Below are 26,924 nucleotides of genomic sequence, written 5' to 3'. Positions count from 1 at the left end.
TGGAAATGACCGTTGCTTATGAGAAGTCCCTTCCCTCCATCCTGTCTCCCTCTGCACATGCACCGAGACTCTCCCAAGTGACACAATCCTCTTCCTTCTCCCCCCACAGTTGAGTACATCAGACGCCGGAACAAACCCAGCAGGCCGAGCAGAAGGAAACCTGAGAGGCCGCCGCTGGAGGAGACGGAGGAGAAGCCAAGTACGCAGCTTGTTTCCTTTCAGTCGCTGCTGGATGTTGGAAAATAGACGGAGATTAAGTGGTGGGGAAGGGGAGGGTGGCAACCAAGGAGGGGAAAAGGAATGGAAAGGCTATCCTCAAGATAGCCAAGGCAGAAAGGAGGCCAACAGCCTGAGCCTACGCACATCTAATTTTGAGTAGTCCCATCGAGTTCAATGGGACCTGCTCCCAGGTATGTGTGCCTAGGACTGTAGCCTAAATGATATGCAGTTTCAGGCTGGGAAACACCTTCCTCCTTGGGCTTGCTGACTAATAGCCTCCTGTGTCTTGGTGTTTTGCATTTGGTGCTAGCCTTCTGCTAGACATGCTTTCTGGTGGGGACAGGAATAACTCATAAGTCTTGCCCAGTTTTGGAAGCTTTATGGGCCTAGAGTCCTTAGTATCCTGATGAAAAAAAGAAAAAAAACAAACTATCAACTGTTTCCAATGCGTAAGGTTATAGGTTTTGTGTCTGATATACAGTGGGTCCTCTTTACCTGTGGGGCTTGGCACCCGCAGATCTGAATGGGTGCCCAGCCTGCGGCTGGATGGCTTCCGGAATATGCCTTCCAGTCGCATCTGGGAGCCTTCCGAGGAGCACACACAACCTTTGGAGGTAATTCCAGTGCCCTCCCCACGGATCTCATTATCTGCAGAATTTGGTAGCTGTGGGGGTTCCGTTAATGGGTAACGAGGCCCATGCACAGGAGGGAGAGCAAAGACTGAAATTCATTGCCTCTCTGAATACACATTGGAAAAGGCAAGGCCAAAAACAAATAGTAGAAGCCAACAATTCAGTGAAGTCAGCAAAGAGGGGAAAAAATCCAGTCGGCTAAAAAGTCAGACTGACCCAGAACGCCAGCGAACTGGCCCAGGACACCTTCAACCTTCTCTATACCACGGCTCAAACTAAAGCAGAAGTCGGCTGTTTCTTCTTCGCTGCCCCAGCTTCATTCTGGCAAAGGTCTTCCTGCTTTTCACATGCCAGCATAACATCTTTTACGGAGAATGAAGCTTATAGAAAATGGGGAGCAGACAGCATTTTATTTTAACATCCCCTGCCCAGTTAAGAGTGTTAACAGTCTGCTCCTGTTTGTGATGGGCAGGTTATTTAGGCACATGGAAGTAATTGGAAAGCAGGTGCCGAGGCTTCAGATGAAGCAGGTGTTGGCCTGAGGCCACCCACTGAAATCATGTCCAGAGATGTGATTTGCAGCACTGTCTCTTAGCCCTACATTGCACTAGTGCTTTAAGCCCTTGATAGCTTATTTCTCAGGCTTAGGATCTAGTTTTACATCCAGACTAAGTCCTGAAAAACCCTTTGAGAGACATACACTGGCTCCTTGAGTTACGGATGTCTGAATTACGGGTGGCTGCATCAGCACGTTCACATAGACACTGTACATCCATTGTGGTGGTTTTGTGCATGCGCAATACGGCTGGACCAGGAAGAACCAGCTGTGTATGTTCTGACTTCTGGACAGACTCCCAAAATGGAACCAGTATGTAGAGGATTTAGTGTAGGTTGAGATTTTTATAAAGGTGCAGAATGACTGGCCGGTAACTTCTTTACAATTTCAAAATTCCAGACCCATAAAAGGATTTTATGGTGACAACAATTTTCAGTGAAGATGTAATTCAGGAGCAGAGGTTACTGTCGGCTGCCATCTTATATATGCTGGATTAGGTCCAGTGAAACCCAGAGGGGCTTACTTCTGAGTACATGCCTAGGATGGCCCTCTTTGATTGCTCTTGTCCAGTTCACACTACACAGAATTTTTAATCTTGGCAAAACGTACCAAGAATGCAACAAAGCAAACACTGATCAAATTTTATATCGCCCAGTCAGTCAACAAGGAAATAAATAAGTGTTCAATTCCATCATGTTGTGGTCGTCAGGCTGAACGCCCCTGGGAGTATTGACCATTGTTGGGGTGCCACTGCGGACAAGACCCTGTCTCTTATGCCCACCTACTTGACACCTGTTTGAATCTGAACATTGAACCACAGGGACTGTTGGTCACAAACATGGGGCAGTAGCTGGAAACTTGGGCTGACTGTGGGCCTTTAACTGGGTTAATATATCATTGAGAGTCTTATATGTAATTGTGTTTTGCGCTGCAGAGAAACCTGAGGTGCCGCCTACCCCACCCTTTGAGAGCCATTATGACTATGGAGACGGTAAGTATTATCTCACATTTTCTGGAAAAGTCAAGCAAGGTTAGAACCTGCTGAGACAGGCTGGGCAGCCTGTTGCACACTTCCAAGATGGGCAAGCCGATCCTAACATGCTCTGGAACAGGCAGGCTGAGTGGCCTGTGATCTATCTAGCGCAAGGTGGGTGCTGGCTAGAAGTAAGGGAATAATTTTTCACCCCCGGGTGATGCATCCTGGGAAGTTATAGTGTGCCATCTGAGCCCCCGCTGAGTGGAGTTTTGTGACACATTTGGCAGTGGATGGGCTCTCCTGCACCATCAGGCTCCACGCGGCCAGAAATGGCTGTCCTAGAAGCAATTTGGTGGTGCATGTGATGGTGTCATCCCATCACCACCAAGCCACTTACAGGTGCTGTATGAATAGGGGTGTGTGTTGTGTTAGCTTCAGGGAGGTTGTTGTGCCATGAACTTTGAAGTCATGCTCTGGGACGCAAATACTGTGGATATGATCATCTTTATGTTAGGGGACCTCGGTTGTGAAGGGTGGTGGGGTTGGGGAGAAGCTGACAGTGGGATATCAGCTGCCTCTTCACCTATCCCCCTTTTCTCTGCAGTGGACTATGGTCTTCTTCCCCCAAAGCCTGAAGAATTCCCCACCAAAAAGGAGGAAGAAGGTGAGATGGAGACCAATGAAGAGGAACAGAGCCCAAGTGAGGAGGATGCAATGGGGAAGAGGAACTGGGCCTACAGGCATGGGGTTTTTATTTTAGAGATGACAGAAGTGGAAAAGGCTGGTTGCTTCCAAGGAGGTGGCAGATCCAGTGCTTGTCCCCCAGAGCCAAGTCGGCAGGGATGGCCCCAAATCCTCTTGGGTCTGAGATGGCATCCCAAACACAGTTCCCCTTATGTGCTTAGAACAGACAAAAGAAAATATTTCTTTACCCAGCATGTAATTAATTTGTGGAATTCCTTCACAGGATGTGGTGATAGGCACTTGGCTGAGATGCCTTTAAAAGGGGGTTGGGTAGATTTATGGAGGAAAAGTCCATCACAGGTTACAAGCCATAAGAACATAAGAACAGCCCCACTGGATCAGGCCATAGGCCCATCTAGTCCAGCTTCCTGTATCTCACAGTGGCCCACCAAATGCCCCAGGGAGCACACCAGATAACAAGAGACCTGCAAGGCTTTCTGGGAATTGTAGTTAAGAACATAAGAACAGCCCCACTGGATCAGGCCATAGGCCCATCTAGTCCAGCTTCCTGTATCTCACAGCGGCCCACCAAATGCCCCAGGGAGCACACCAGATAACTAGAGACCTCATCCTGGTGCCCTCCCTTGCATCTGGCATTCTGACATAGCCCATTTCTAAAATCAGGAGGTTTCACATGCACATCATGGCTTGTAACCCGTAATGGATTTTTCCTCCAGAAACTTGTCCAATCCCCTTTTAAAGGCATCCAGGCCAGACGCCATCACCACATCCTGTGGCAAGGAGTTCCACAGACCAACCACAGGCTGAGTAAATGCCATGTTGGGCATGTGCAACATACCCCATCCTTTTTGAGTCCAGGAAGCAGGAGAAAAGGATGACAGCACAACTCTCCCTCTCTGCCACCAGAGGCAACCAGCTCAGTCAGCCTTAAGTCAGGGTAGTCCACTGAATTGCTCCATGCTATCAAACACCTGCATGATCCCCACTCCCACCTCCCCTTCAAAGCATACACATGATTTCTGCACTTCCCCAAGCTTACCTGGCACTGTGGCCACTGGAGCACACCTGGGAGCTGAAGTCCACGTACCTGCTTGCAAAAAAACTGAACCTGCACTATTCAGAACGATATAATGGTTTTGCCCTGATATAACACTGCTCCTCTTTGCTCTGGATCAGAGAAGCCCAAGAAGGGAGTTGGCAGCAGCAAGGAGGAAGAGGATGGTGACCCAGATGAAGACAAATGGACTGGTGAGAAAGGCAAGGAGCGCAAAGGTGGGTAGTCTTGAGATCCAGAAACAATCCAGAGCTGCACCAATTCATGGGGGAGTATATTGGAGGAAAGCTTCTGCAGGTGATGTACAGGGCCGGACCATCTATGAAGCTAGCTGTGGTAGATGCCTCTGTAGAAAATTGGTGGAAGGCCCTTGCCTGGCTGCACACCTCCATAGCTTCTCCTCCCCCCCCTTTCTGTAAACACACACATCAAACTGAAGTCAGGACATGATATCAAAAACATTACCCAATTTCTGTCATTGTGGGGAGGGGGGTTTGAGGTCTTGGTCAGGATCAAGACTATGGCACAGGGAGGGGGCATGCAACACTTTTCCCACCTGAGCTGGAGGTCTCATGGCCTGTAGCTGTCTATCAACAGCTCTCCATGAATTTTTTTCATCCCCTTGTAAAGCCATCTAAACTACTGCTTTGAGGTTTGTTTCTGGCAAGTTAGGATTACAACTGAAGTCTTACTGAACACGATGGTCTGAGTAAGGTAAATAAACACCTCTGGGCATCACCACATCTTGTGGTGGTGAGTTCCATAAGTTAATTACATGGTTTTCGGTAGAAGTTCTTTCTTTTGTCCTTTTTCAACTGCAGTACTTTTTCCTTTCTGTATCCACTGCCCATCAATTTCATTGGGTGACCCTGACTTCCAGTATTGTAATAGATGGAGGAAACGTTTTATTCTTTTTGTTTTCTCCACACCATGCCCAATTTCATACACCTTTCACATATGCTAACTTAAGTTGTCCTTTTTTTTTCTGCTCCCAAAAGTTTGCTCCCTAAACTTTGTACTCCTTGTCTTTGTGTGCAGGAAAGCCAAAGAAAACAGGAGGGAAAAAGTGGGAGACAGATGAAGATGAGTGGAGCCCAGAAGAGAAAATAAGTGAGTGGTGAAGAGAGTTTGTTTGATCCAAGGCCTCTTGACACCTGAGATGGTGTGTTAAATGGTGCGCTCCTCACCTGGGAGCACACCAGCTGCCGCCATTCCTCCTCCCACTCCTCGGTTTCAGAAAGGAAGAGGAGAACAAAGTGAAAGAGGAAGTGTGGAGGAGAGGTGGAGAAAGTCTCTGATGCTCTAGCCCAGGGGTGCCTAAACCCCGGCCCTGGGGCCACTTGCGGCCCTCGAGGCCTCTCAATGCGGCCCTCAGGGAGTCCCCAGTCTCTAATGAGCCTCTGGCTCTCTGGAGATTTGTTGGAGCCCTCACTGGCCCGACGCAACTGTTTGACCTCTCGGTGAGCTGTGGGATGAGGGCTTCCTCCACTGCTTGCTGTTTCACATCTGTGATGCAGTAGCAGCAGCAAAGGAAAGGCCAGCCTTGCTTTGTGGAAGGCCTTTTATAGGCCTTGAGCTATTGCAAGACCTTCATTCATTCATATAAGTTCATTTTTAATATATTCATTTATGTAAACTTATGTAAATTTATTCAAATTTTAAATGTAAATTAATTCTTTTTTCCCTGGCCCCTGACACAGTGTCAGAGAGCTGAGGTGGCCCTCCTGCCAAAAACTTTGGACACCCCTGCTCTAGCCCATGGGTCTCTCCTCCTTCACACTTCCTGTTCCTCTCCAGTTCCCTCTTCCTTTTTGAATCCAGGGAGTAGGAGGAAGAGCAGAGAGGTAGATACACTCTCTGCAAGCAGGTGGAATTCAGATGGATTGGCAACAGCAATGGCAAGGGACAAGGCAAGTGTAATGTCTGAGGGGGTGTATACGTGAGAGGGAGAGGGAGGGAGAGAGAGTATTGTGTGCTCGTGCAGTAAACCTTGGGTGGTGATAGGTACATAAGATTCCTGTGATTGTGTCTGTAATGTTGGCAGGTATGATGCCCTCAACACCTGATGATTCTCAGTTGAAAGAACAGGCTGCCCCTTCCCTGCTGCTACTAAAAAATATTGCATTGTGTTGAGCAATCTGTGGTGCCCTTTTCCCATATGGAAGTCTTCACATAATGCCATCGCCTGTGTGAACTGGGTTGCCTCTTCTGCCTTTCAGAGTGCCCTCCCATTGGAATGGAATCCCATCGCATTGAGGACGATCAGATCTTAGCTTCCTCCATGTTGCGGCATGGACTGGGAGCCCAGCGTGGGCGCCTTAACATGCAGGTAAGAGGAGCAGAAGCAGGCAGCCTGGGGTAAGCAAGTGGCAATGACTGAAGAACGGCGGTAGGGCCAGGGACTCTGGCAGTGTTTGATGTCAACCCCAAATCTCAGTCCTAGTCCTTATAGATGCCCTTTAGAAGGTATACCCAGCGCTTTGCATTGCTATGGAGATCTGCAGACGTGTCCACCTTCCCTTTCCCTCTATGTTCTCTTTCCCAGGCAGGGTCCAATGAGGACGATTTCTTTGATGGGGCTTGGTGCGCAGAAGATGACAGCCGCATTCAGTGGATCCAGGTGGACACCAGAAGGACCACCAAGTTCACAGGAGTCATCATCCAGGGCCGGGATTCTCTCATCCAGTACGTGTGGGTTGCGCCGAGAGCAGCACAACAGGGAGAAGGGGGAGCTGTGAAGGGGAATAGAGAGGACTGTGTTGATTCTGTGGGGAGTCTGGAAGCTGGGTGGAGGGTACCAGTTAAGCTGCTGTCTTGCATGATTATCCTCCTGCTTTTATTCTGGGAAGGGAATATTCAAGTGGACCAGGATCCCCTCTTTAAGATCTCTGGCAGCATTCTGTCCTGAGTTCTTGCACCCGTTTTCTTTGACGGTATTTTCACAGGCTTAAAGGGGAGGGTTTATTTAGTCAGTTACAATGGGCCCTCAGTATCTGCGGAGGATCCGTTCCAGGACACTCTGCAGATAATGTAATTCACGGGGGGGGGGGGGGAGCAAACCGGAAGTCCAGGAGACCTGAGGAGAGGTCACATGTATTATTATTATTATTATTATTATTATTTTATTTTATTTTATTTTATTAATTTATATCCCGCCTTTATGCCCAAAGGGCACACAAGGCGGCTTACAGCAATTAAAAATACAACATTAAAAACAACAATTAAAACAATTTAGCAATAATTAAAAATCTAAACAACAAACCCCGTGGATCCTCATATAAAAAGCAAGAACGCCAGCCAGCCTGTCAACAATTAAAAGCTTTTTGAAATAAAAAGGTCTTCAGTCCACGCCGAAATGTTAGCAAAGAGGGGGCAGTTCTCAATCCTAAGGGGAGGGTATTCCAAAGTTCGGGGGCCACCACCGAGAAGGCCCTCTTCCTGGCCGCCGCCCCTCTCACCTCTCTTGGTGGCGGCACAGTTAAAAGCCCCCCCCCCAGATGATCTAAGAGCCCGGGCAGGATTGTAAGGAAGGAGGTGGTCCCTAAAATACCCCGGACCCGAGCCGTAAAGGGCTTTAAAAGTCCAAACTAGCACCTTGAGTTGGGCCCAGAACAGAACTGGCAGACCTGCACCTCAAAAGACCACCTGGATGCGACAGGAAGGCACTTTGGGTCGCATCCAGCAGTCCTCTGAGGCCCTCCATATCTGCGGACTCAGCATCCACTGTTCAAATCTGCAGATGCCAAGCCCATAAGGATGTCCCAGTGTATGTATTTAAAGAATTTATACCTTGCCTTTCCCTTGCCAAAACAAATGCCCAACCAAGTGTTCATAAAATGCAATAATAAAACTATAATGATGCATTAGAAAAGAAGAAAGATCAGGACTCGGAATGTTATACCTGCCAGGTCTGTGATGTCCCCTGGGTCCCACTGTCCCTCTCCTTTTGTTTCCCTGCAGTGACGACTTTGTCACCACTTTCTATGTGGGCTTCAGCAACGACAGCCAGAATTGGGTCATGTACAGCAACGGCTATGAGGAAATGGTATGTACCTGCTTGTGTCCCCATCGCACCTGCTGTGCTAGAGTTCGTTTTTTAATAGGAGATGAGAACTTCCTCTGGGGCAGGGGCCTCCAACCCCACCCACGGGCCAGATTAGCCTTCTGGATGCAGCGTGGGCAAAGCCTTATCATTCTGTACCACAGTCTCCAGTTTTCAAAGCCAATATTTGCACAAACCTTGTGCTGGGCAGCTGCTTACCCTGGAGATTGGGGCACGGAGCCTTTTGGGGTGACAGGCCACGTAAGAGACATTTGTCTGGGTCTAGACCTATAGTTGGCATCCTTCAGTCTCAGAAGACTATGGTGTCACGCTCTGAATGGTGGTTCTGGAACAGAGTGTCCTCTCCAGTGCGCGAAGCCTGGGTAAAGTAGGTATGGAGGATAGGCTGTTACCCATGCAGCAAATCCCCCCTCTCCACGTCACTGAAATGGTCCAATGGAAAGGCCGAGGCCAATACGGTTGGTTCCAGCGGCAGGAGTTGCCAGAACTTGCCAAAGTTGCCAGTGACTGTGTTCACCCATGAACTGCCTCAGGGACTCCGGCTCCAGATTTTGCCTCGAGGTGGACTCCTGAAGCCTTTTCCATAACTGGATGTAGCCACAAGGCAGTGGAGGTTTGGGATCAGAGTTTTCCTTCTCTCAGATGAGCTGCCTTCCCAGGCTGACGAGTCCCATCTACCCGGTGGCTGTTTAGTTGCCTCTTACGACAAGTACAGCCAAACTGAGGGCCTATTCTTATCCCCAGCCCCCAGGCGACAAGGGTCTAGACCTAGACCCCCAACTAATGCAGTTTCCCAATGCTGTTTTGTAGCTTTTCTATGGGAATGTCGACAAGGACACACCGGTGATGACCGAGTTCCCAGAGCCCAAGGTTGCCCGCTTCATTCGTATCTACCCACTGACCTGGAATGGAAGCCTTTGCATGAGGTTGGAGGTGCTGGGCTGCCCTCTCTCCAGTAAGAGTTGGTGAACGTGTGTGGGTTTGGGGCAGGGAGGTGGGGACAGAGCTCCAGTGGGTCAAATGACCTGAACATCCTCTCTTTATTACCCTGCACTATGTCTAGCCCTTTGGCTGAGCTGCAAAATATTGCTCAGCCCAGGAGTAGAATGCCAATGACACCCATTGCCAAGATAGCCACTGATAATTGAAAATATTTTGGCCTTATCTAGTGCATTTCAAGAATGCATTTTAATATTCCTGTACAATAACCCTATAAGGTAGACCAATGCTGTTCTCCCTGAATTGTGGGCTGTAGAGCGGAGGCAATGATGCCTTGCCCCTAAGGGTCAAATTAAATGTCCCTACAAACGAATGGGATAAGAAGTCTTGGCTTTGCACTGGCAGTCTCTGTCTTTAAGAAAAGTTGCAGGGAGAGGGGCTGGGAGCATGACATGCAGGAAGGGGAAGTTAAATGTCTTCCCTTGCACTTTTTCCTGCCAAAAATGGCCTCCCTAAAGTAGCAGATTGTCCCCCAAGCGACTCTTTTTCTCAGACGTGGTGCTCTTCTACGATACTGGCTTTGATGGCCTTCATCCCCTTTTTTCAGGCATCCACAGCTATTACAGCCTGCAGAATGAAGTGATGACGTCAGTGGACAACCTGGACTTCCGCCATCATAGCTACAAGGACATGAGACAGGTGAGTGAGCAGGCCAGGGGATGACCTTAGTCTTTGCAGTTGTTGCTTTCCAAAGCCTTTGATGACGAAGAGACCAGAGAGAGAGAGAAACCCCTGGTCAGTTTCCCGATCTCTGAGCCATTCCCAGTGGCTGAAGTGTTTCCCAGTTTGAGATGAATACTGTGCCCGGAACCAGTCTGCTAATGAAAGAAGAGACCCTCCAGACTGCCTGTGGATGTTATCCTCTCTTTGATGTGAGGAGAACATCCTCTACCTCCCTCCACCCCCATCATCATCATCCATTTCAGGAGGATTCTGTTTTCCCACTTCTAAAAAGGGATTGTGCAACCAGATTCCCACACAACACTGGATCTGGTTTCCAGACTCTCTTGTTAACAATTTCCTCAGAAAACGTGTGTGGGTGGGGTTGGGGGGGGGTGGGACGGGACACGACGACAGATGTGCATGTCGATCTTGCTTTTTCCCATCCTGGCTCCTTGTTCCAGTTTTGCCTGTTAATGAGGACCTGCTGTGTGTGGCGGGAGGGGGCGGGGCAGGAAGAGCCATGGTGACATGGAGCAGCCGCATTTGTTTATTCACATGTCTGCCCTGTTTACATTGAAATGGATAAACACATTTCCCCCCTCTTAATTAGCTGCTTTGGGGTTTTGTAGCTGCATTTTGTTTTGGTTTTCTAGTGTGCTATTCTGATTTTTGATCGTTTATTTTGCTCTTATTTTGGCATTAAGCCATTTCTGCCCAACGCTGCATATGCACAAATGTGTACACCTGTGGGCTGGGCAGAAATGGGTTAAACTGGTTTTCCCCCCTTCTATGTTGTCTGCTGCCTTTGGCTCTCCATTTATGTGGAGGGGAAAGCAAGATATTTATTTTATTTTATTTATTTATTTATACAGGTATTTATTTACCGCCTTTCTTTGGTCATCAGATTTCTCCTCAGACTTTAATCCAAGGCGGTTTACATAGGCAGGCTGTTCTAAACTCCCGTAGAGATTTTTACAATTGAATAGTTCTAGTCTTTCATAGAACTCTTCCTTCCAGCTGGATGCCTTCCCGGTCTGGTCTCTCTCTTGCCCTTCGCCCCCCCACACTCCACTTGACGGCAACTCCTCTCTGCCACCGAGGGTCAGCCCATCAGTATCTCAGCGTGTTGTCAGTTCTCGGGTACTTCCAGTTGTTTCGAACAGGCAGCCTCAGATCTTCAGGCGTACAAGGCAGCAGCTCTACCAACTGAGCCAGACCTCCTGCCCAAGATATAAATGGTTTAAATTAATGCATAAATAAAGCAGGGAGAGGAGTGATTTTTGACATTGCAAGGGAGGGGAGTGGAACCTTCCGGTGCCTCCCCCTCCCACAGCCTGTTGCCTCTGGACTGGTGGCACCTCTACCCTCCCCCACTTCCTGGGTTTGAAAGGGAAGAGGGAAACAAAGCAGAAGAAAATGTCTGGAGGGGAAGAGAGTGATGCGCTAGAGCAGGGGTGTCAAGCACAAGGCCTTGTGAGCTCTTGGGAACTTGTGGGAGCTCTTTTTCCAGCCCTAGGAAACACCACCATGAGCTGCTGAGCTGTGTTGAGGTGTCACTGCTGAAAGGGCAGCCCACATAATTGGGCTCTTCCATATCTTGAAAAGATAATCAAACTTTGCATCTTGTCGTTTGCAGTGAAGTAATTGCTAAATGAGGAAAATGTGTTTATTTCTGGTCGTGACCTGATTAATGACATCACTTTCTGCTTAATGACATCACTGCCAGACCTCAGCAGGCATCATGAATGCTGTTTGGCTCACTGCATGAAATGGGTTTGACAGCCCTGAGCTAGTGTCTCATGCTAGGCCACCTGTCTTCCCCATTCCATTTTCCCTTTGGAATCCAGGGAGCAGGACAAAAGTGTCCCTGCCAATTCACTATCTGCAGTGACTGCCTCCATTGGCCACTTGGGTTGACCAGGCTTTCCCTCCTCTCTCATTTAGTTCCATCCTCAATTTTCATCCTTTTAATTCTGCAGAATACCTTTCCTTGGCTAATTCTGATGCTCTATCTCCCTCCAGCTTATGAAGGTGGTGAATGAAGAATGTCCCACCATCACCCGCATCTACAACATTGGCAAGAGCTCCCGAGGACTGAAGATCTATGCCATGGAAATCTCTGACAACCCAGGAGAGCATGAATTAGGTGAGTGCTCCCCCCACCTCCCACACACAAGGCCAGGCCCAGAGACATGGATTTCAGTGATCATTGACAGCTTTGGATTTGTTCGTTCTGTGATTTCAAACTAGTGGGTCACGACCCCGATGTGGGATGCATTGCAAATCCATGTGCAATGCTTTCTGTAGCACCACAGTGCCTTCTTGGGAACCCCTGGAGGCTGCTTCCACATCAGGTCGGGCCCACAACACACTCCATTGGCCTCCGTGGGCCCCAGAATACCCTATGGAAGCAACTTCCAGTTTGAGCGGAAGTAGTTTCCAGTAACTTCTGCTGGGCATTCTGGGGACTGCAGAGGCCAGTGGATTAGGTATGGGTCCAGCATGATCTGGAAACTCCCCAAAAGGCATTACAGCATGATAGGGAGCATCGGGTTGCGACCCACCATGGAGGATGAGGTGGGTCACGGCCCTAAAAAGTTTGGGAACTGCTGTGTTAATTACACTTTTAGCACATTTGTCTCTTTCTTTGTTCATTATAAACCATAGGAAAGTTTTATACCATATGAAATAGTTTTAAACTATAAACAGAAAGGAAGACTTTCACATAGTTCACAGTAAGGGTTGTTATCCTGTGGACATCCCAAAGCTGCTGACTGCCTCTTTTCCAAGCATTGGTTTGCTGGCATCAGTCTACGGACTGAACCATGTAAGCATATTATGTTAACCGTCCTAGTTCCTTTATGGACCAAGTCTCCTGCTTCTTCCAAAAACTAGAGACCGTTCCTTGGCTAAGATCTGTTCTCCACCCAATCCAACTGGCATGCATGAGTTATGTTAGCTGCTTCTAGTTACTTGCTTCACTTCCACCTGTGTCAACATTTCCATGAAGGTATCTGGAATTGATGTTACACTCCAAAGGCTAGGTTTACTGACACCCATTCTGCTGGCCTCTGGTCAATATTGGTGGAAAAAAGCAGCCTGCTAGGATTTATCTGTGGTGTTTCAGGATTTATCTAAATCAGATCCTTGATTGTCTGATCTCTTCATCCAGTTCTCTTAATATTGTTTGAGAGTTGCAAAATAACTGTCACAGAGGACTTGCAGTCGCCTGGCTTCTTGGGATGTCAGTCAACATTTTTGACTGACAGCCATTATAAACAGGAAATATTCCCGTAGTGCAAGATGGGCTCAAGCAGAAGCCAAAATCTGCAACCCTCTCTCAAGTGCAGACAACACTGGGGTGCCTTGAAAAGGGGATTGTTAGTAGGGGATGATGTTGCCCAGCTAAAGACATCTTGGTCTGGAGGACTTCAGCATGAGCTAATTCCCACTCATCTGTCCTCCAAAGGTGTGAGATCTCAGATCAGGGTCTCAATTGATGAGCTCAGTGTACAAGCAGGTTCACATGGGAGACACTTAGGGCTTTGAACACCAAAAACAGTTAGCTGAACTGATTTGAAAACTAGCCAAAAGCCGTACAGATCTAGTTTCCACATTGTGGCCCTTTAAAGTTTTCCTCCAACTGGAATTAAAATGGCAGTTCTGTGTGGAACTTAACACTGCCGGATAATATGGTATTATGCTGAACTGCACAACCAAGTTCCTCTGATGTTTACTCAGAAGTAAGTCCCATTCAGCAAAGGGCCCATGTGACTTTAATTAGAAGCATCTTCCTTGAAGCTCTTGCTTTTAATTGTGCCCAGTCCAGCATAGCCCTGGTGGTGCTAATGAATTTATTTTCCATTGCTCTAAAATTAGTTCTTTTTTTCTATCAGGGTGGCACTGGTGTCTTTAATTGCTGGTTTCCTCTCAGTGTTTGTTCTTTGCTTTGTTATGAAATAGTTCTGTTTTGCTCTATGGGGAAAAAAATTAAAGAACAAGAGAAATAAAATCCCTCCCTTTCATTCACCTTTGCTAGAAAAAGGAAGAGACTAATTATATGGTAGTTAAGGCATAGTTCATCAGTAATTCATCTGTTTATATTATGTGTATACCCCCACATAATGGGTGAATTGGCAGTGTTACCAACTGGCTTATCTGCTTAAAAAAAACAGAGAGTCACTCGCAAGCCATTTAGTTATTTGATTTTTCTCTGTAAACCGATTTGTGAACTTTTAGTTGAAAAGCGGTATATAAATACTATTAATAATAATAATAAACCAGATTTTTCAGGCACAGCCCCCAGCCTATGTAATTACCTCTCCCTTAGGATTTGATTTGCCCTTTCACAGTTTCAGTTTTCATTACCTGGTCCAAATTGTTTTGTGCAGGCAGGAATTGAGTTGAATTTATAGCCCTGAGTTGATTTGATTGCTTTTGTAATCTTACTTGCTCATTAGTTATTTGGTCTTTGTTTTTAGAGGTACTGCATTGATTTTGTTACACTGAGAGCTGATGTAGAGCATGACTGTGCTGTAAATTAGTTGGAAGGTAATCTCTGCCATGACCTTACAAGGTAGCCTTAGGCAAGCCACTCCCCCTTTCAACCTCAGTCTTTCCAACTGCAGTATGGGGATAATACTACTGATCTTACAGGACTGTCTTTGCAATGTAGTGTACTGCTTTGAGAACCCCTCTACAGGTGGAAAAAATGGGATATAAATCCTCAAATCAATTGGAGAATGGCAAGTCCTGATTTGGTAGTGAAGCGCAAGGAGCACCTTCACTCACATAAGACCATGTTTTTTGTAATGGAGCGACACACCTACCTGAATTTTTTATTTTGTCGCAGGGGAGCCTGATTTCCGCTATACCGCAGGAATCCACGGCAATGAAGTTTTGGGCCGTGAGCTGCTACTCATGTTGATGCAGTTTCTCTGCAAGGAGTATAAGGATGGGAACCCCCGTGTGAGGAACCTGGTGACCGACACCCGCATTCACCTTGTCCCCTCTCTCAACCCTGACGGCTATGAGATTGCCAGCCAAATGGTGAGATGGGAAGGGGTGAGATGGGAAGATGCTTTGTGGAGCAGGTTGAGGTTGCACTGAGAGGGGTGGGGAAGTTAAAACAGCCAGATGGGTTGGCGTCTAATAAAAAAAAAACAACCATCCATTCAAGAAATGAAAGCAACTACAGTAATACTTTGCACTTTCACCTGGCTAGGAAACAGAGCATGGATGAAAGTCAATGGATGCATGCCAAAGCATAGCTTTTTTTTTTTTTTTTGACCAACAAAAAATGTCAACTATATAATGCCAGCAAAATCTAAAGAAACAGAAATAAAAGAAAAAACATAATGTTGATGAACATTGTAGAAGGGTGAAATTGGATGAAAGAGGAAAGCACATGAATGAAATTTGAAATGTGGTTATAAACTGAAAAAGGCTGAAAGATTAGCATTGGAAGTCAAAGCATTGCTGTAGTAGAGTGTTTTTCCTCCCTTAGAAGCCCTGTGCATTTTGGAAATAAATGCTTTGTTACCAGGATGGCTAGCTACATCCCCCTGACTCACTCTCTCTCTCTCTTTGCAGGGTTCTGAGCTTGGAAATTGGGGCCTGGGGCACTGGAGTGAAGAAGGCTACGATCTCTTTGAGAACTTCCCTGATCTCAACAGCATCCTCTGGACTGCAGAAGAGAGGAAACTGGTCCCACACAAAGTCCCTAACCATCACATCTCTATTCCTGACCACTACCTTGCGGAGGATGCCACAGTAAGTATCCCCGGCTCCTTTGCAACTATGATACTGAGATCTTTTAAAGCACGGAGCTGCACTGAGATCTTTTAAAGCTGGTGTATATGTAAACCCAAAGCAGCTACCACGTTTTCCAGACTCACAAAGAGAGTCTGGTCCAACAAGAAGCTGACGGAACATACCAAGATCCAGGTCTACAGAGCTTGCGTCCTGAGTACACTTCTGTACTGCAGCGAGTCATGGACTCTCCGCTCACAACAGGAGAGGAAACTGAACGCTTTCCACATGCGCTGCCTCTGATGCATCCTCAGTATCACCTGGCAGGACAAAAGTTCCAAACAACACAGTCCTGGAACGAGCTGCAATTCCCAGCGTGTATGCACTGCTGAAACAGAGACGCCTGCGTTGGCTCGGTCATGTCGTGAGAATGGATGATGGCCGGATCCCAAAGGATCTCCTCTATGGAGAACTCGTGCAAGGAAAGCACCCTACAGGTAGACCACAGCTGTGATACAAGGACATCTGCAAGAGGGATCTGAAGGCCTTAGGAGTGGACCTCAACAAGTGGGAAACCCTGGCCTCTGAGCGCCCGCTTGGAGGCAGGCTGTGCAACATGGCCTTTCCCAGTTTGAAGAGACACTTGGCCAATAGTCTGAGGCTAAGAGGCAAAGAAGCCTGGCCCATAGCCAGGGAGACAGACCAGGGACAGACTGCACTTGCTCCCGGTGTGGAAGGGATTGTCACTCCCGAATCGGCCTTTTCAGCCACACTAGACGCTGTTCCAGAACCACCTTTCAGAGCGCGATACCATAGTCTTTCAAGACTGAAGGTTGCCAACATGCATTTCAAAATGCAATGTAAACCCAATTTTTCTCCATTTTCCTGTCATTAGAGGTGGGGTGCTGTACTGGGGTTCTCTTCCTCTCAGCCCCAGAGATCCTGCAGGACGGAAGTAAGATATAGTCTGTGGGTATAAAGAAGGGCACAGTCCTAACCAGGTCTACTCAGAAGTAAGTCCTAGTTTGTTCAATGGGGCTTACTCTCAGGAAAGTGTGGTTAGGATTGCAGCGGAAGTTTCTCAAACAGGTTAAACAACTCTCTGATGCTACAGTGCCAACAGAATGTGTAGGGACGAAGCAATCCCAGTCTGAAGATCCGAATACTAGAAAACTACAGGGTATCCTTTGTAGGCCCTGACTGCAGAGCTGTAGCCGGCCTTCCATGCTAGATGAACTGCCATAGTTCAGAGTGCTCTAGCAGTTGCCTGTACTGAGCAGAGAGTTATTTATTATTATTATTATTATTATTAACAGTATTTATATACCGCTTTTCAACTAAAAGTTCACAAGCGGTTTACAGAGAAAAACAACTAGTGGCTCCCTGTCCCAAAAGGGCTCACAATCTAAAAAGATGCAAAAGAACACCAGCAGACAGTCACTAGAAAAGACACTGCTGGGGTGAGGTGGGCTAGTTACTCTCCCCCTGCTATAAAGAGAAGCATCCACTTGAAAGGGTGCCTCTTACCCAGTTAGCAGGGGTTAAGCTGATCTCTAAGGCCCTTCCAACTCATGACATTCTATGAAGTTATGATGTTTCCAGGCAAGACTTCAAAGAACTGGATAGAAAACCCATGATTTCCACAACAGGAAATCGTGCAACTCTGTTGTCAAGCCTAAGTGTCTGAATATATTTGAATTTTGTGAATTGTTAGCATCCAAAAGGTTTGTTTTTAATATTGCTGGTTGGTGTGCACGCGCGCGTGCGCGCGTGTTATTTTTTTAAACAAGCTATTCTGTTTTAAGTTATTCTGTTGAGCTTCTGCCCAACATAGCAGGTTAGAAAATGTGTTTAAGTGAACAAGATTCCTCTTAATTCTTCAGTTGCTATAAAATGGACTATGCTGTTATGTAGGTAATGCGAGTATGCTAGCCATGCTTCTTGGTTCTGTTTGCATTGTGTCAATGTCCTTGGCTGCAATCCCAACCACACTTTCCTGAGAGTGAGCCCCATTGAACAAAGTAGGACTTACTCAGAAGAGTAGACCTGGTTAGGATTGTGCCCCTTTTCTCGTAAAATGGAAACTTTTTTTTTAAAGTCTGACTTCTGCCTCTTCTCTCCCCACCAGCTGGCAGTGGAGGTCCGAGCAATCATGGCCTGGATGGAAAAAATCCCCTTTGTTCTTGGGGCCAACTTTCAGGGAGGGGAGAAGCTGGTCTCTTACCCCTTTGACATGGCTCGCCCAGTCAATGAGAATGAAGTGGCCCCTCCGGTACTGGATGACTATGGGGAGGAGAACCCAGAACTCAAAGAGACTCCAGATCATGCCATCTTCCGCTGGCTGGCCATTTCCTACGCCTCGGCCCACCTCACCATGACGGAGACCTTCCGGGGAAGTTGCCATGCTCAGGACATGACCGATGGAATGGGAATTGTCAGCGGGGCCAAGTGGAACCCACGAGCGGGCAGTAAGTATTGAGATGGAAGCTGAAGAGGAAACCAACAGAGCAAACTGACCGACCTGATGTGGGAGCCATTGGGAATGATGGCAAAACACGAGATCAGCCCAGAGCCTTGTGATGGAAGTTTGTGTCGAGACTTCCCAGCTGTTGTTCTTAAGAACATAAGAACATAAGAACAGCCCCACTGGATCAGGCCATAGGCCCATCTAGTCCAGCTTCCTGTATCTCACAGCGGCCCACCAAATGCCCCAGGGAGCACACCAGATAACAAGAGACCTCGTCCTGGTGCTCTCCCCTACATCTGGCATTCTGACTTAACCCATTCCTAAAATCAGGAGGTTGCGCATACACATCATGGCTTGTACCCCATAATGGATTTTTCCTCCAGAAACTCGTCCAATCCCCTTTTAAAGGCGTCTAGGCTAGACGCCAGCACCACATCCTGTGGCAAGGAGTTCCACAGACTGACCACGCGCTGAGTAAAGAAATATTTTCTTTTGTCTGTCCTAACCCGCCCAACACTCAATTTTAGTGGATGTCCCCTGGTTCTGGTATTATGTGAGAGTGTAAAGAGCATCTCCCTATCCACTCTGTCCATCCCCTGCATAATTTTGTATGTCTCAATCATGTCCCCCCTCAAGCGTCTCTTTTCTAGGCTGAAGAGGCCCAAACACCGTAGCCTTTCCTCATAAGGAAGGTGCCCCAGCCCCGTAATCAGCTTAGTCGCTCTCTTTTGCACCTTTTCCATTTCCACTATGTCTTTTTTGAGATGCGGCGACCAGAACTGGACACAATACTCCAGGTGTGGCCTTACCATCGATTTGTACAACGGCATTATAATATTAGCCGTTTTGTTCTCAATACCCTTCCTAATGATCCCAAGCATAGAATTGGCCTTCTTCACTGCCGCCGCACATTGGGTTGACACTTTCATCGACCTGTCCACCACCACCCCAAGATCTCTCTCCTGATCTGTCACAGACAGCTCAGAACCCATCAGCCTATATCTAAAGTTTTGATTTTTTGCCCCAATGTGCATGACTTTACACTTACTGACATTGAAGCGCATCTGCCATTTTGCTGCCCATTCTGCCAGTCTGGAGAGATCCTTCTGGAGCTCCTCACAATCACTTCTGGTCTTTACCACTCGGAAAAGTTTGGTGTCGTCTGCAAACTTAGCCACTTCACTGCTCAACCCTGTCTCCAGGTCATTTATGAAGAGGTTGAAAAGTACCGGTCCCAGGACAGATCCTTGGGGCACACCGCTTTTCACCTCTCTCCATTGTGAAAATTGCCCATTGACACCCACTCTCTGCTTCCTGGCCTCCAACCAGTTCTCAATCCACGAGAGGACCTGTCCTCTAATTCCCTGACTGTGGAGTTTTTTCAGTAGCCTTTGGTGAGGGACCGTGTCAAACGCCTTCTGAAAGTCCAGATATATAATGTCCACGGGTTCTCCCGCATCCACATGCCTGTTGACCTTTTCAAAGAATTCTATAAGGTTTGTGAGGCAAGACCTACCCTTACAGAAGCCATGCTGACTCTCCCTCAGCAAGGCCTGTTCGTCTATGTGTTTTGAGATCCTATCTTTGATGAGGCATTCCACCATCTTACCTGGTATGGATGTTAGGCTGACCGGCCTATAGTTTCCCGGGTCCCCCCTCTTTCCCTTTTTAAAAATAGGCGTGACATTTGCTATCCTCCAATCTTCTGGTACCGTGGCCGTTTTGAGGGACAAGTTGCATACCTTAGTCAAGAGATCTGCAACTTCATTCTTCAATTCCTTAATAACCCTTGGGTGTATGCCATCAGGGCCCGGTGACTTATTGATCTTTAATTTATCAATGAGGTCTGAAACATCTTCTCTTTTAACCTCTGACTTAACTCCTCGGTTAGGAGGGGCCGTTCGGGCAGCGGTATCTGCCCGAGGTCTTCTGCCATGAAGCCTCTATTGGGCCTCTATTACTGTTGTACACCTCTGCTGGGCCTCTATTACTGTTGTTTTAAGCAGCCTCCATGCACTCTGGAGAGACTGGACTCTTTTTACCCTCCCTTTCAACCTCCTTCTAACCAGCCTCCTCATTTGAGGGAAGTCCGCCCGTCGGAAGTCCGCCCGTCGGAAGTCAAGCCTTGCACACCAAGTGCCTGATCCCCCATTTTAGACATAGTTGTACTGAGCTCCCTGAAAAGTTTCCAATTCCTTCCTAGCTAAGATGTATTAAACAAGAGAATTTAGCCATGGCCCAGTCACAGAAGAGGTTAGGAAAAAGGAATACTGCCTCTGCTCAAGGAATCTAGCAAGCTATAATGGCTATTAGGTTCTGATGCATCTCTCCTTCAAGAAGTGGAGTACAGGTCAGTTCTCCTTTTCCACTGGTTCAGAACCCATGGATTTGACCCAACATGGGTCCCAATCCACATCAAGAGGGTTAGTCTGTACCTCCTGAACCCAACCAGAAGTGCGTTTCTAAGGCCCACAGTAGGCCTTCTGAGACCCAGGGAGGCCATGTCTCAGACCACTTTCTGGATGCCAGGGATGGCCCCAACCCAGGGATTCAGTGGGGGGGGGGGGTCTGGAAATGGATCTCCTGTGGATACTGAAGGCCAACCTGTTATCCCCCTCTATTTGAAGTCTGTCTAAGCTAGTGGCCCATTGACAATCTTGTGGCAGTGAATTCCACATTATGTGACCGAGGGCAGGGCTGGATTTATGCACAAGCAAAGTAACACCTTAGCACCTTGCAACGAGGGGCCTCTAAATACTGATATTTCAAGCTTTACATGATGTGTTGAACAGTACTTAATAAGGCTTAGTGCAAGCTATTTCTTTAATGAATTTTTTGCTACACCTTTCCTTTCATCCATGCAAGTGTAAACTAGGGGTGCCCAAACTAGGGGTGCCCAAACCCTGGACCTGGGGCCACTTGCGGCCGTTGAGGCCTCTCAATGCGGCCCTCAGGGAGCCCCCAGTCTCCAATGAGCCTCTGGCCCTCCGGAGATTTGTTGGAGTCCACACTGGCCCGACGCAACTGCTCTCAGCATGAGGGCAACTGTTTGACCTCATGTGGATGAAGGCTCCCTCCTCTGCTTGCTGTTTCATGTCTGTGATACAGTAGTGGCAGCAAAGAAAAGGAAAGGCTTGCTTTGTGCAAGGCCTTTTATAGGCCTTGAGCTATTGCAAGACCTTCATTCATTCATATAAGTTCATCTTTAATATATTCATTTATGTAAACTTATGTAAATTTATTCAAATTTTAAATGTAAATTAATTCTTTTTTTCCCCGGCCTCCGACGCAGTGTCAGAGAGATGATGTGGCCCTCCTGCCAAAAACTTTGGACACCCCTGTTGTAAACCATTAATATTTCTATTTTCTTTGTCCTTTCTGTTTAGCACTTAAAAAAATGTTATGGGATCTCTTAGGCTTGATGTCTTTTAAGGCCCCAGCATGACTAGCCCTGGACTGAGCACGATAATATTCTTTTCCCTCTGCTATTTCAGGTATGAATGATTTCAGCTACCTCCACACCAATTGCCTGGAGCTCTCCATCTACCCGGGCTGCGATAAGTTTCCCCATGAAAGTGAATTGCCCCAGGAATGGGAGAACAATAAGGAGTCCTTGTTGACGTTCATGGAACAGGTATTTGTTATCCCATCCCAAGAGCTCAGTGCATGCATTAGCCTTGCTTGCAACAACCCTGTGAAGTAGGCTTAATTGTGAGATAGTAACTAGGGTGCAATTGTGGCAAGGGACGAAGCCACTCAGGATAACTAAAGCTGATTTTTTTAAAAACATGGGAAGGATTTATGGAGAGCTCTTGGGAGCTGGTTTAAGCTACCATAGGCTGCAAATCTTCCCTTAGGCAAAGGTTCCCAAAGAGTGTGTCTTAACAGGGCAGTGTTTTCTCAATTGGTGAATCAGGACCCACTAGATGGGTCGCAAGCCAATTTCAGGTGGGTCCCCATTCATTTCAATATTTTATTTTTAATATATTAGACTTGATGCTCCTATGGTGTGTGACTGCATCTGGGGACATGTTACAGACCTATACTTTTAACAGTAACCTTTTAACAGGTTACTATGTATATCCTTTTAACAATGATAGTAAATGGGACTCCTGGATAAGTGTGGGTAGGATTGCAGCCTAGGATTGTTAAAAAATTTTCCTGCTTGATGATGTCACTTCTGGTCATGACATCACTGTCAGTGTGACCAGACAGATTTTCATTCTAAAAAGTGGGTCCCAGTGCTAAATGTTTGAGAACCACTGGGGCATTTGGTGGGCCGCTGTGAGATACAGGAAGCTGGACTAGATGGGCCTATGGCCTGATCCAGTGGGGCTGTTCTTATGTTCTTATGGTCCCTCCTACGTTCCCCTGACCACCGCCATCTTGAAATTAGCAAAATTTCATAAAATCCAAGATAGTTGCACCCAGATCTCATGAGGTTTGGGTGCTGCCATCTTGGGTGTCATGAAATCCTATGAGATCAAAGATGGTGGCACCTGGCTGAGCTTGGAAGAAGAGGCAGAGGGGGCGTTGTGACCCAGGTAAGATTGGGAGACACTTCCCTAAGGCATGTGACATACCCATCTTGCTGGACTAGCTCTGCAGGACCTGCTGCGGTCAGGGCCTTAGATGGGAGACCATCTCAAGCTGCCTTGAGTTTTCACATTGATAGAGAAGCAAGATATTAAAAAAACTGATTATATATATATATATATATATATATATATATATATATATATATATATTGCAGCCTTTTGCCTCGCATTGTATCCTACAGAGCAAGAAGGGTTTAATGGGCTACTGATTTTATTTTTTAAAATTTTGAAATGCATGTTGGCAACCTTCAGTCTCGAAAGACTATGGTATCGCGCTCTGAAAGGTGGTTCTGGAACAGCGTCTAGTGTGGCTGAAAAGGCCGATTTGGGAGTGACAATCCCTTCCACGCTGGGAGCAAGTGCAGTCTGTCCCTGTTCTGGTCTCCCTGGCTATGGGCCTTCCTTCTTTGCCTCTTAGCCTCAGACTGTTGGCCAAGTGTCTCTTCAAATTGGGAAAGGCCATGCTGCACAGCCTGCCTCCAAGCGGGCGCTCAGAGGCCAGGGTTTCCCACTTGTTGAGGTCCACTCCTAAGGCCTTCAGATCCCTCTTGCAGATGTCCTTGTATCACAGCTGTGGTCTACCTGTAGGGCGCTTTCCTTGCACAAAGTCCATAGAGGAGATCCTTTGGGATCTGGCCATCATCCATTCTCACGACATGACCGAGCCAACGCAGGCGTCTCTGTTTCAGCAGTGCATACATGCTAGGGGTTCCAGCACATTTTGAAAAGATAGTATCTAAATTGTGAAAATTCTAGGACAGTCCCCCCTTTACATGGTTTCCAGTTGGGTTTAAACACATTTATTCTGCTTAGCATTTGAAGAGGGAGGAACCTTCTAGGGACCTCTTTTAACTAGTACCTATAGGTGTCCTGAAGCTGCTTTTACGTTGTTGCTGTTTTTACATCTTTGAACTGTTCGGGTGTCATTTTCATTGTCTGTTTTTGTTCAAGCTTTGAGCATAAGAAAAGCAGTTTAGAAATCTTTTAAATAAACTAATTAAGTGCTTAACCACACAGAATAAAAAATGTTGCTTACCTGCTGCCGCCCTCTTTCAGGTTCATCGGGGCATCAAGGGGGTGGTGACGGATGAGCAGGGAGACGCCATTGCAAATGCCTCCATCTCTGTCGTGGGGGTGAACCACGATGTTAAGACAGGTACGTGTGGGATGGTTGGGGTCATAGCAGATGCTGGTCCCTGCCTATGTCTCTCATCACAGGGGCTTCTGCGCTTCAGCCAGGAGCAGGTACGTTTGGGTTTACAGGTGGACTGCAAGCATTTCTTACTCTCAATAATAGCAAATTCAAACAATTTTCTGCCCTGGTTCACTTTGTGCTAAATCACACCTCTCTCCCTTAGTGCCCCTCACCTGTGACTTTTCAGTGATAACAAAATAAACGCATAACATCATTTTCTGTACTTCTAATTTTTGTAAAAAAAACAAAACCTGAGATCTTGGAAAAATGAAACCATTTTCTAACACTTCTAACATGTAGGCTGCTTGGGTTGGGGGCTTAGGTCATGACTGTGGCTGCATCTGCTGACACTATATCACCCACGTAGTACACTTTAAAAGCCATTTTAATTATAATAAAAGATGCGCCCTTGGAATAAACACACATAACACCACTTTCTGCACTTCTTGTCAAAACGAAATCTGCCAGAAAAACCCTGAAAAATTCACACCTGTCTCTCTCTCTCTCTCTTCTAATCAGCCCAGCATATAGCTCATTGGATATAACTAGGGCTGCAATCCTGTATGTTTACAAGGCAGTGTTTCAGGACTCACTATTTATTTTTTACATTTTTATACTGCCCTTCCTCCAAAGAGCTCAGGGTGGTGTACTCCTGTTGTCCTCACAATAACCCTGTGAGGTAGGTGAGGCTGAAAGTGACTGGCCCAAGGTCACCCAGGAAGCTTCGTGGCTGAGGGGGGATTTGAACCTGGATCTTCTAGGTCTAAGTCCATCTCCCAAACCACTACACCATCCTGACTCACTAGGTGAGTTGTGAGTCAATTTCAGGTGGGTCCCTATTCATTTCAGTGTTTTTAATATATTAGACTTGACACCGTCATGGGTTGTGACTGCATTTGGGGAAATGTTACAGATCTGTACTTTGAATAGGCTACTATGTATATGCTTTTAACAATGATAGTAAATGGGACTTACTCCTGGTTATGTGCAGGTAGGATTGCGGCCTAGGATTGTTAAAACTCTTCCTGCTTGATGATGTCACTTCTGGTGATGACATCACTTTTGGTGGGTCCTGACAGATTCTCAGTCTAAAATTTGTCCTGGTGGTAAAAGTTTGAAAACCACTGTAAGGGATTAAGGCACTGATCAGCACTGAGTGTCGCAAACATGCCGTAATCCCCTCCTCCTTACGTTGGAACTGTCCTTTATTAAACAGAACAGCGTGATTAAATGTTGCTCTTCTTTGTCTTTTTCAGCAAGCGGTGGGGACTACTGGCGCATTCTGAACCCCGGAGAATACCGCGTCACAGCCAAGGCCGAGGGCTACAATCCCAGCGTAAAAACCTGCAACGTCTTTTATGACATCGGAGCCACGCAGTGCAATTTCATCCTCTCCCGCTCCAACTGGAAACGCATTCGAGAGATCATGGCCATGAACGGGAACAGACCCCTGAACGGCCGGTTCTCAAACGGCCGGCCCATGACGCCCAGGGAGCGTATGCGTTGGCGGATGAGAATGCGCCAGAGAGCTCGTCTGCGCCAGCAGATGCGCAAACGCCTGCGCAATGTGACCTCTGCACCCACAACTGTTCCCACCACTCCTCCTCCAACCACAGCATTCACCTTCAGCAGCACCACAGTCTCGCCCTGGACCAGAGAACAGCCCACCACCTGGGAGACCGAGGTCTACACAGAGACCGTGACTGAGTGGGTCACTGATGATGCACTCATGGAGGTGGACATTGGGGAGGAGACCACAGGCACCGCCTTCCCCATGACCACAGCAGAGACTTACACAGTGAACTTCGGTGACTAGCGGCAGCCCGTCAATCTGCTACAATTGTGGCCTAGGAACACTTGTGACATTCCCAAAGCTGCACCCCACCTTCCCACCCCTTCAGCAATGGCTATACCAATTCATCACAGTACAGAGGTACCACCGTTTTGCTTTATAGAATTACCAGGAACATCCACTGCTTTGAGTAGGCTGTAACAGCCATAGCACCTTATAGTGCCTCTCTCACATCTCTGCCTTGGGCATAAAGCCTCAGCTTTCTTGAGAGGCTTGTGCCAATCTTACAACCTGGTGTCTTTCCAGGGGGCTGTGGAGGGGGAGGCCCTCCCTTGCCCATGAGCTTGGTCCTGGAACAGAAGACAGGGTAAGAATGTAATTACTCTCCTACGGCTGGCTGCGTGAAGCACAGATAAGTTCTCTTCTCCGCCTATCCTCCCTCTTGCGTACCCCCAGCTTGCAGGAGTCTTTACAATATTGCACAGGATTTTGAGGAAGGGACTCCAAAGCTGGCTTTGGTTCAGGGTTCTGGACCTCTGCATTTCAAATTGTTCATTGGGATGAATGAAGCACATCAAAAGCAACTCTACTCAGAATCAAATTTATCCATTTCAGCTGGAATTGATTACAGAGTTAAAAAACGCAACTTGGTGACAATCAGGAAGCAACAGGATTTAAATGCATACTGAACTCTGTGCAGGGAGGCAGCCCTTATTTTTGCAAAAGGCCGTGCTCACAGAAGCAAAATTTCGATGTTTTGTTCTGTTTTAATATGGACTGAAAACAGTCTAAAAATATTTGAACAAAGAATGGCAACTGATGTACAAGTTGGAGGGCTTAGGAAGCAGGCAAACCCCATACTGAGCAAAGCACCATCAAGTTACTGACGACAAGATGCATCAGCCACACTAGTTTTAAATTTCCAAAAGTTTATCATAAGTTATCCTATTTTTTCCATTATTTTTACCCCATAGTCATCAGGGCAAGTCCTTGCTCTCTTGTCAAGCCAGGATTTCACAGGAGGAACTGGATTCTTCACATAAGGGGTGTAGAAGCCCTTCTTAGTACAGCTACATGCACAATTGTATTTCAGCCATGAAAGGTCATTCTAGTAAGCCTAAAGGGGGTGGAATTGAATTTGCCAAGTTCAGTGCTGGGAGATTCAGAGCCCAGGAGGGGGTAGGTCCACTGCCATCATGGGGCCTTTTGATCTTCTAACTGTTATATCAATAAAATGAGTTGTAAAAGCTGCTC

The 26,924-nt window shown here is 47.1% G+C and overlaps 1 protein-coding gene across 2 annotated transcripts in view; it reads left to right on the top strand.

Annotated features, from left to right (window-relative positions):
- AEBP1 (AE binding protein 1) overlaps window positions 1–26,921 on the top strand; it is a 44,664-nt gene extending 17,743 nt beyond the window's left edge. The window contains exons 6-22 of one of the 2 annotated variants that reach the window (XM_066639226.1): window positions 110–199; window positions 2,342–2,398; window positions 2,988–3,047; window positions 4,265–4,360; window positions 5,181–5,252; window positions 6,362–6,471; window positions 6,688–6,827; window positions 8,103–8,187; window positions 9,016–9,160; window positions 9,752–9,843; window positions 11,890–12,013; window positions 14,720–14,916; window positions 15,460–15,639; window positions 17,747–18,086; window positions 21,580–21,719; window positions 23,740–23,839; window positions 25,135–26,921. In XM_066639226.1, the coding sequence (XP_066495323.1) occupies window positions 110–199; window positions 2,342–2,398; window positions 2,988–3,047; window positions 4,265–4,360; window positions 5,181–5,252; window positions 6,362–6,471; window positions 6,688–6,827; window positions 8,103–8,187; window positions 9,016–9,160; window positions 9,752–9,843; window positions 11,890–12,013; window positions 14,720–14,916; window positions 15,460–15,639; window positions 17,747–18,086; window positions 21,580–21,719; window positions 23,740–23,839; window positions 25,135–25,694 (2,588 nt within the window). In that variant the 3' untranslated portion in view covers window positions 25,695–26,921. Of the gene's footprint in view, window positions 1–109; window positions 200–2,341; window positions 2,399–2,987; window positions 3,084–4,264; window positions 4,361–5,180; window positions 5,253–6,361; window positions 6,472–6,687; window positions 6,828–8,102; window positions 8,188–9,015; window positions 9,161–9,751; window positions 9,844–11,889; window positions 12,014–14,719; window positions 14,917–15,459; window positions 15,640–17,746; window positions 18,087–21,579; window positions 21,720–23,739; window positions 23,840–25,134 lie in introns of both variants that reach the window. The other variant, XM_066639225.1, reaches the window with a different exon arrangement.
- Window positions 26,922–26,924: the final 3 nt, after the last annotated feature.

The sequence above is a fragment of the Tiliqua scincoides genome, chromosome 11 (genome assembly GCF_035046505.1).
Source record: "Tiliqua scincoides isolate rTilSci1 chromosome 11, rTilSci1.hap2, whole genome shotgun sequence".
In the NCBI taxonomy this organism is placed as follows: domain Eukaryota; kingdom Metazoa; phylum Chordata; class Lepidosauria; order Squamata; family Scincidae; genus Tiliqua; species Tiliqua scincoides.
Note: the sequence above shows the minus strand (reverse complement) of the source record. Positions and strands in the feature narration are given on the sequence as shown.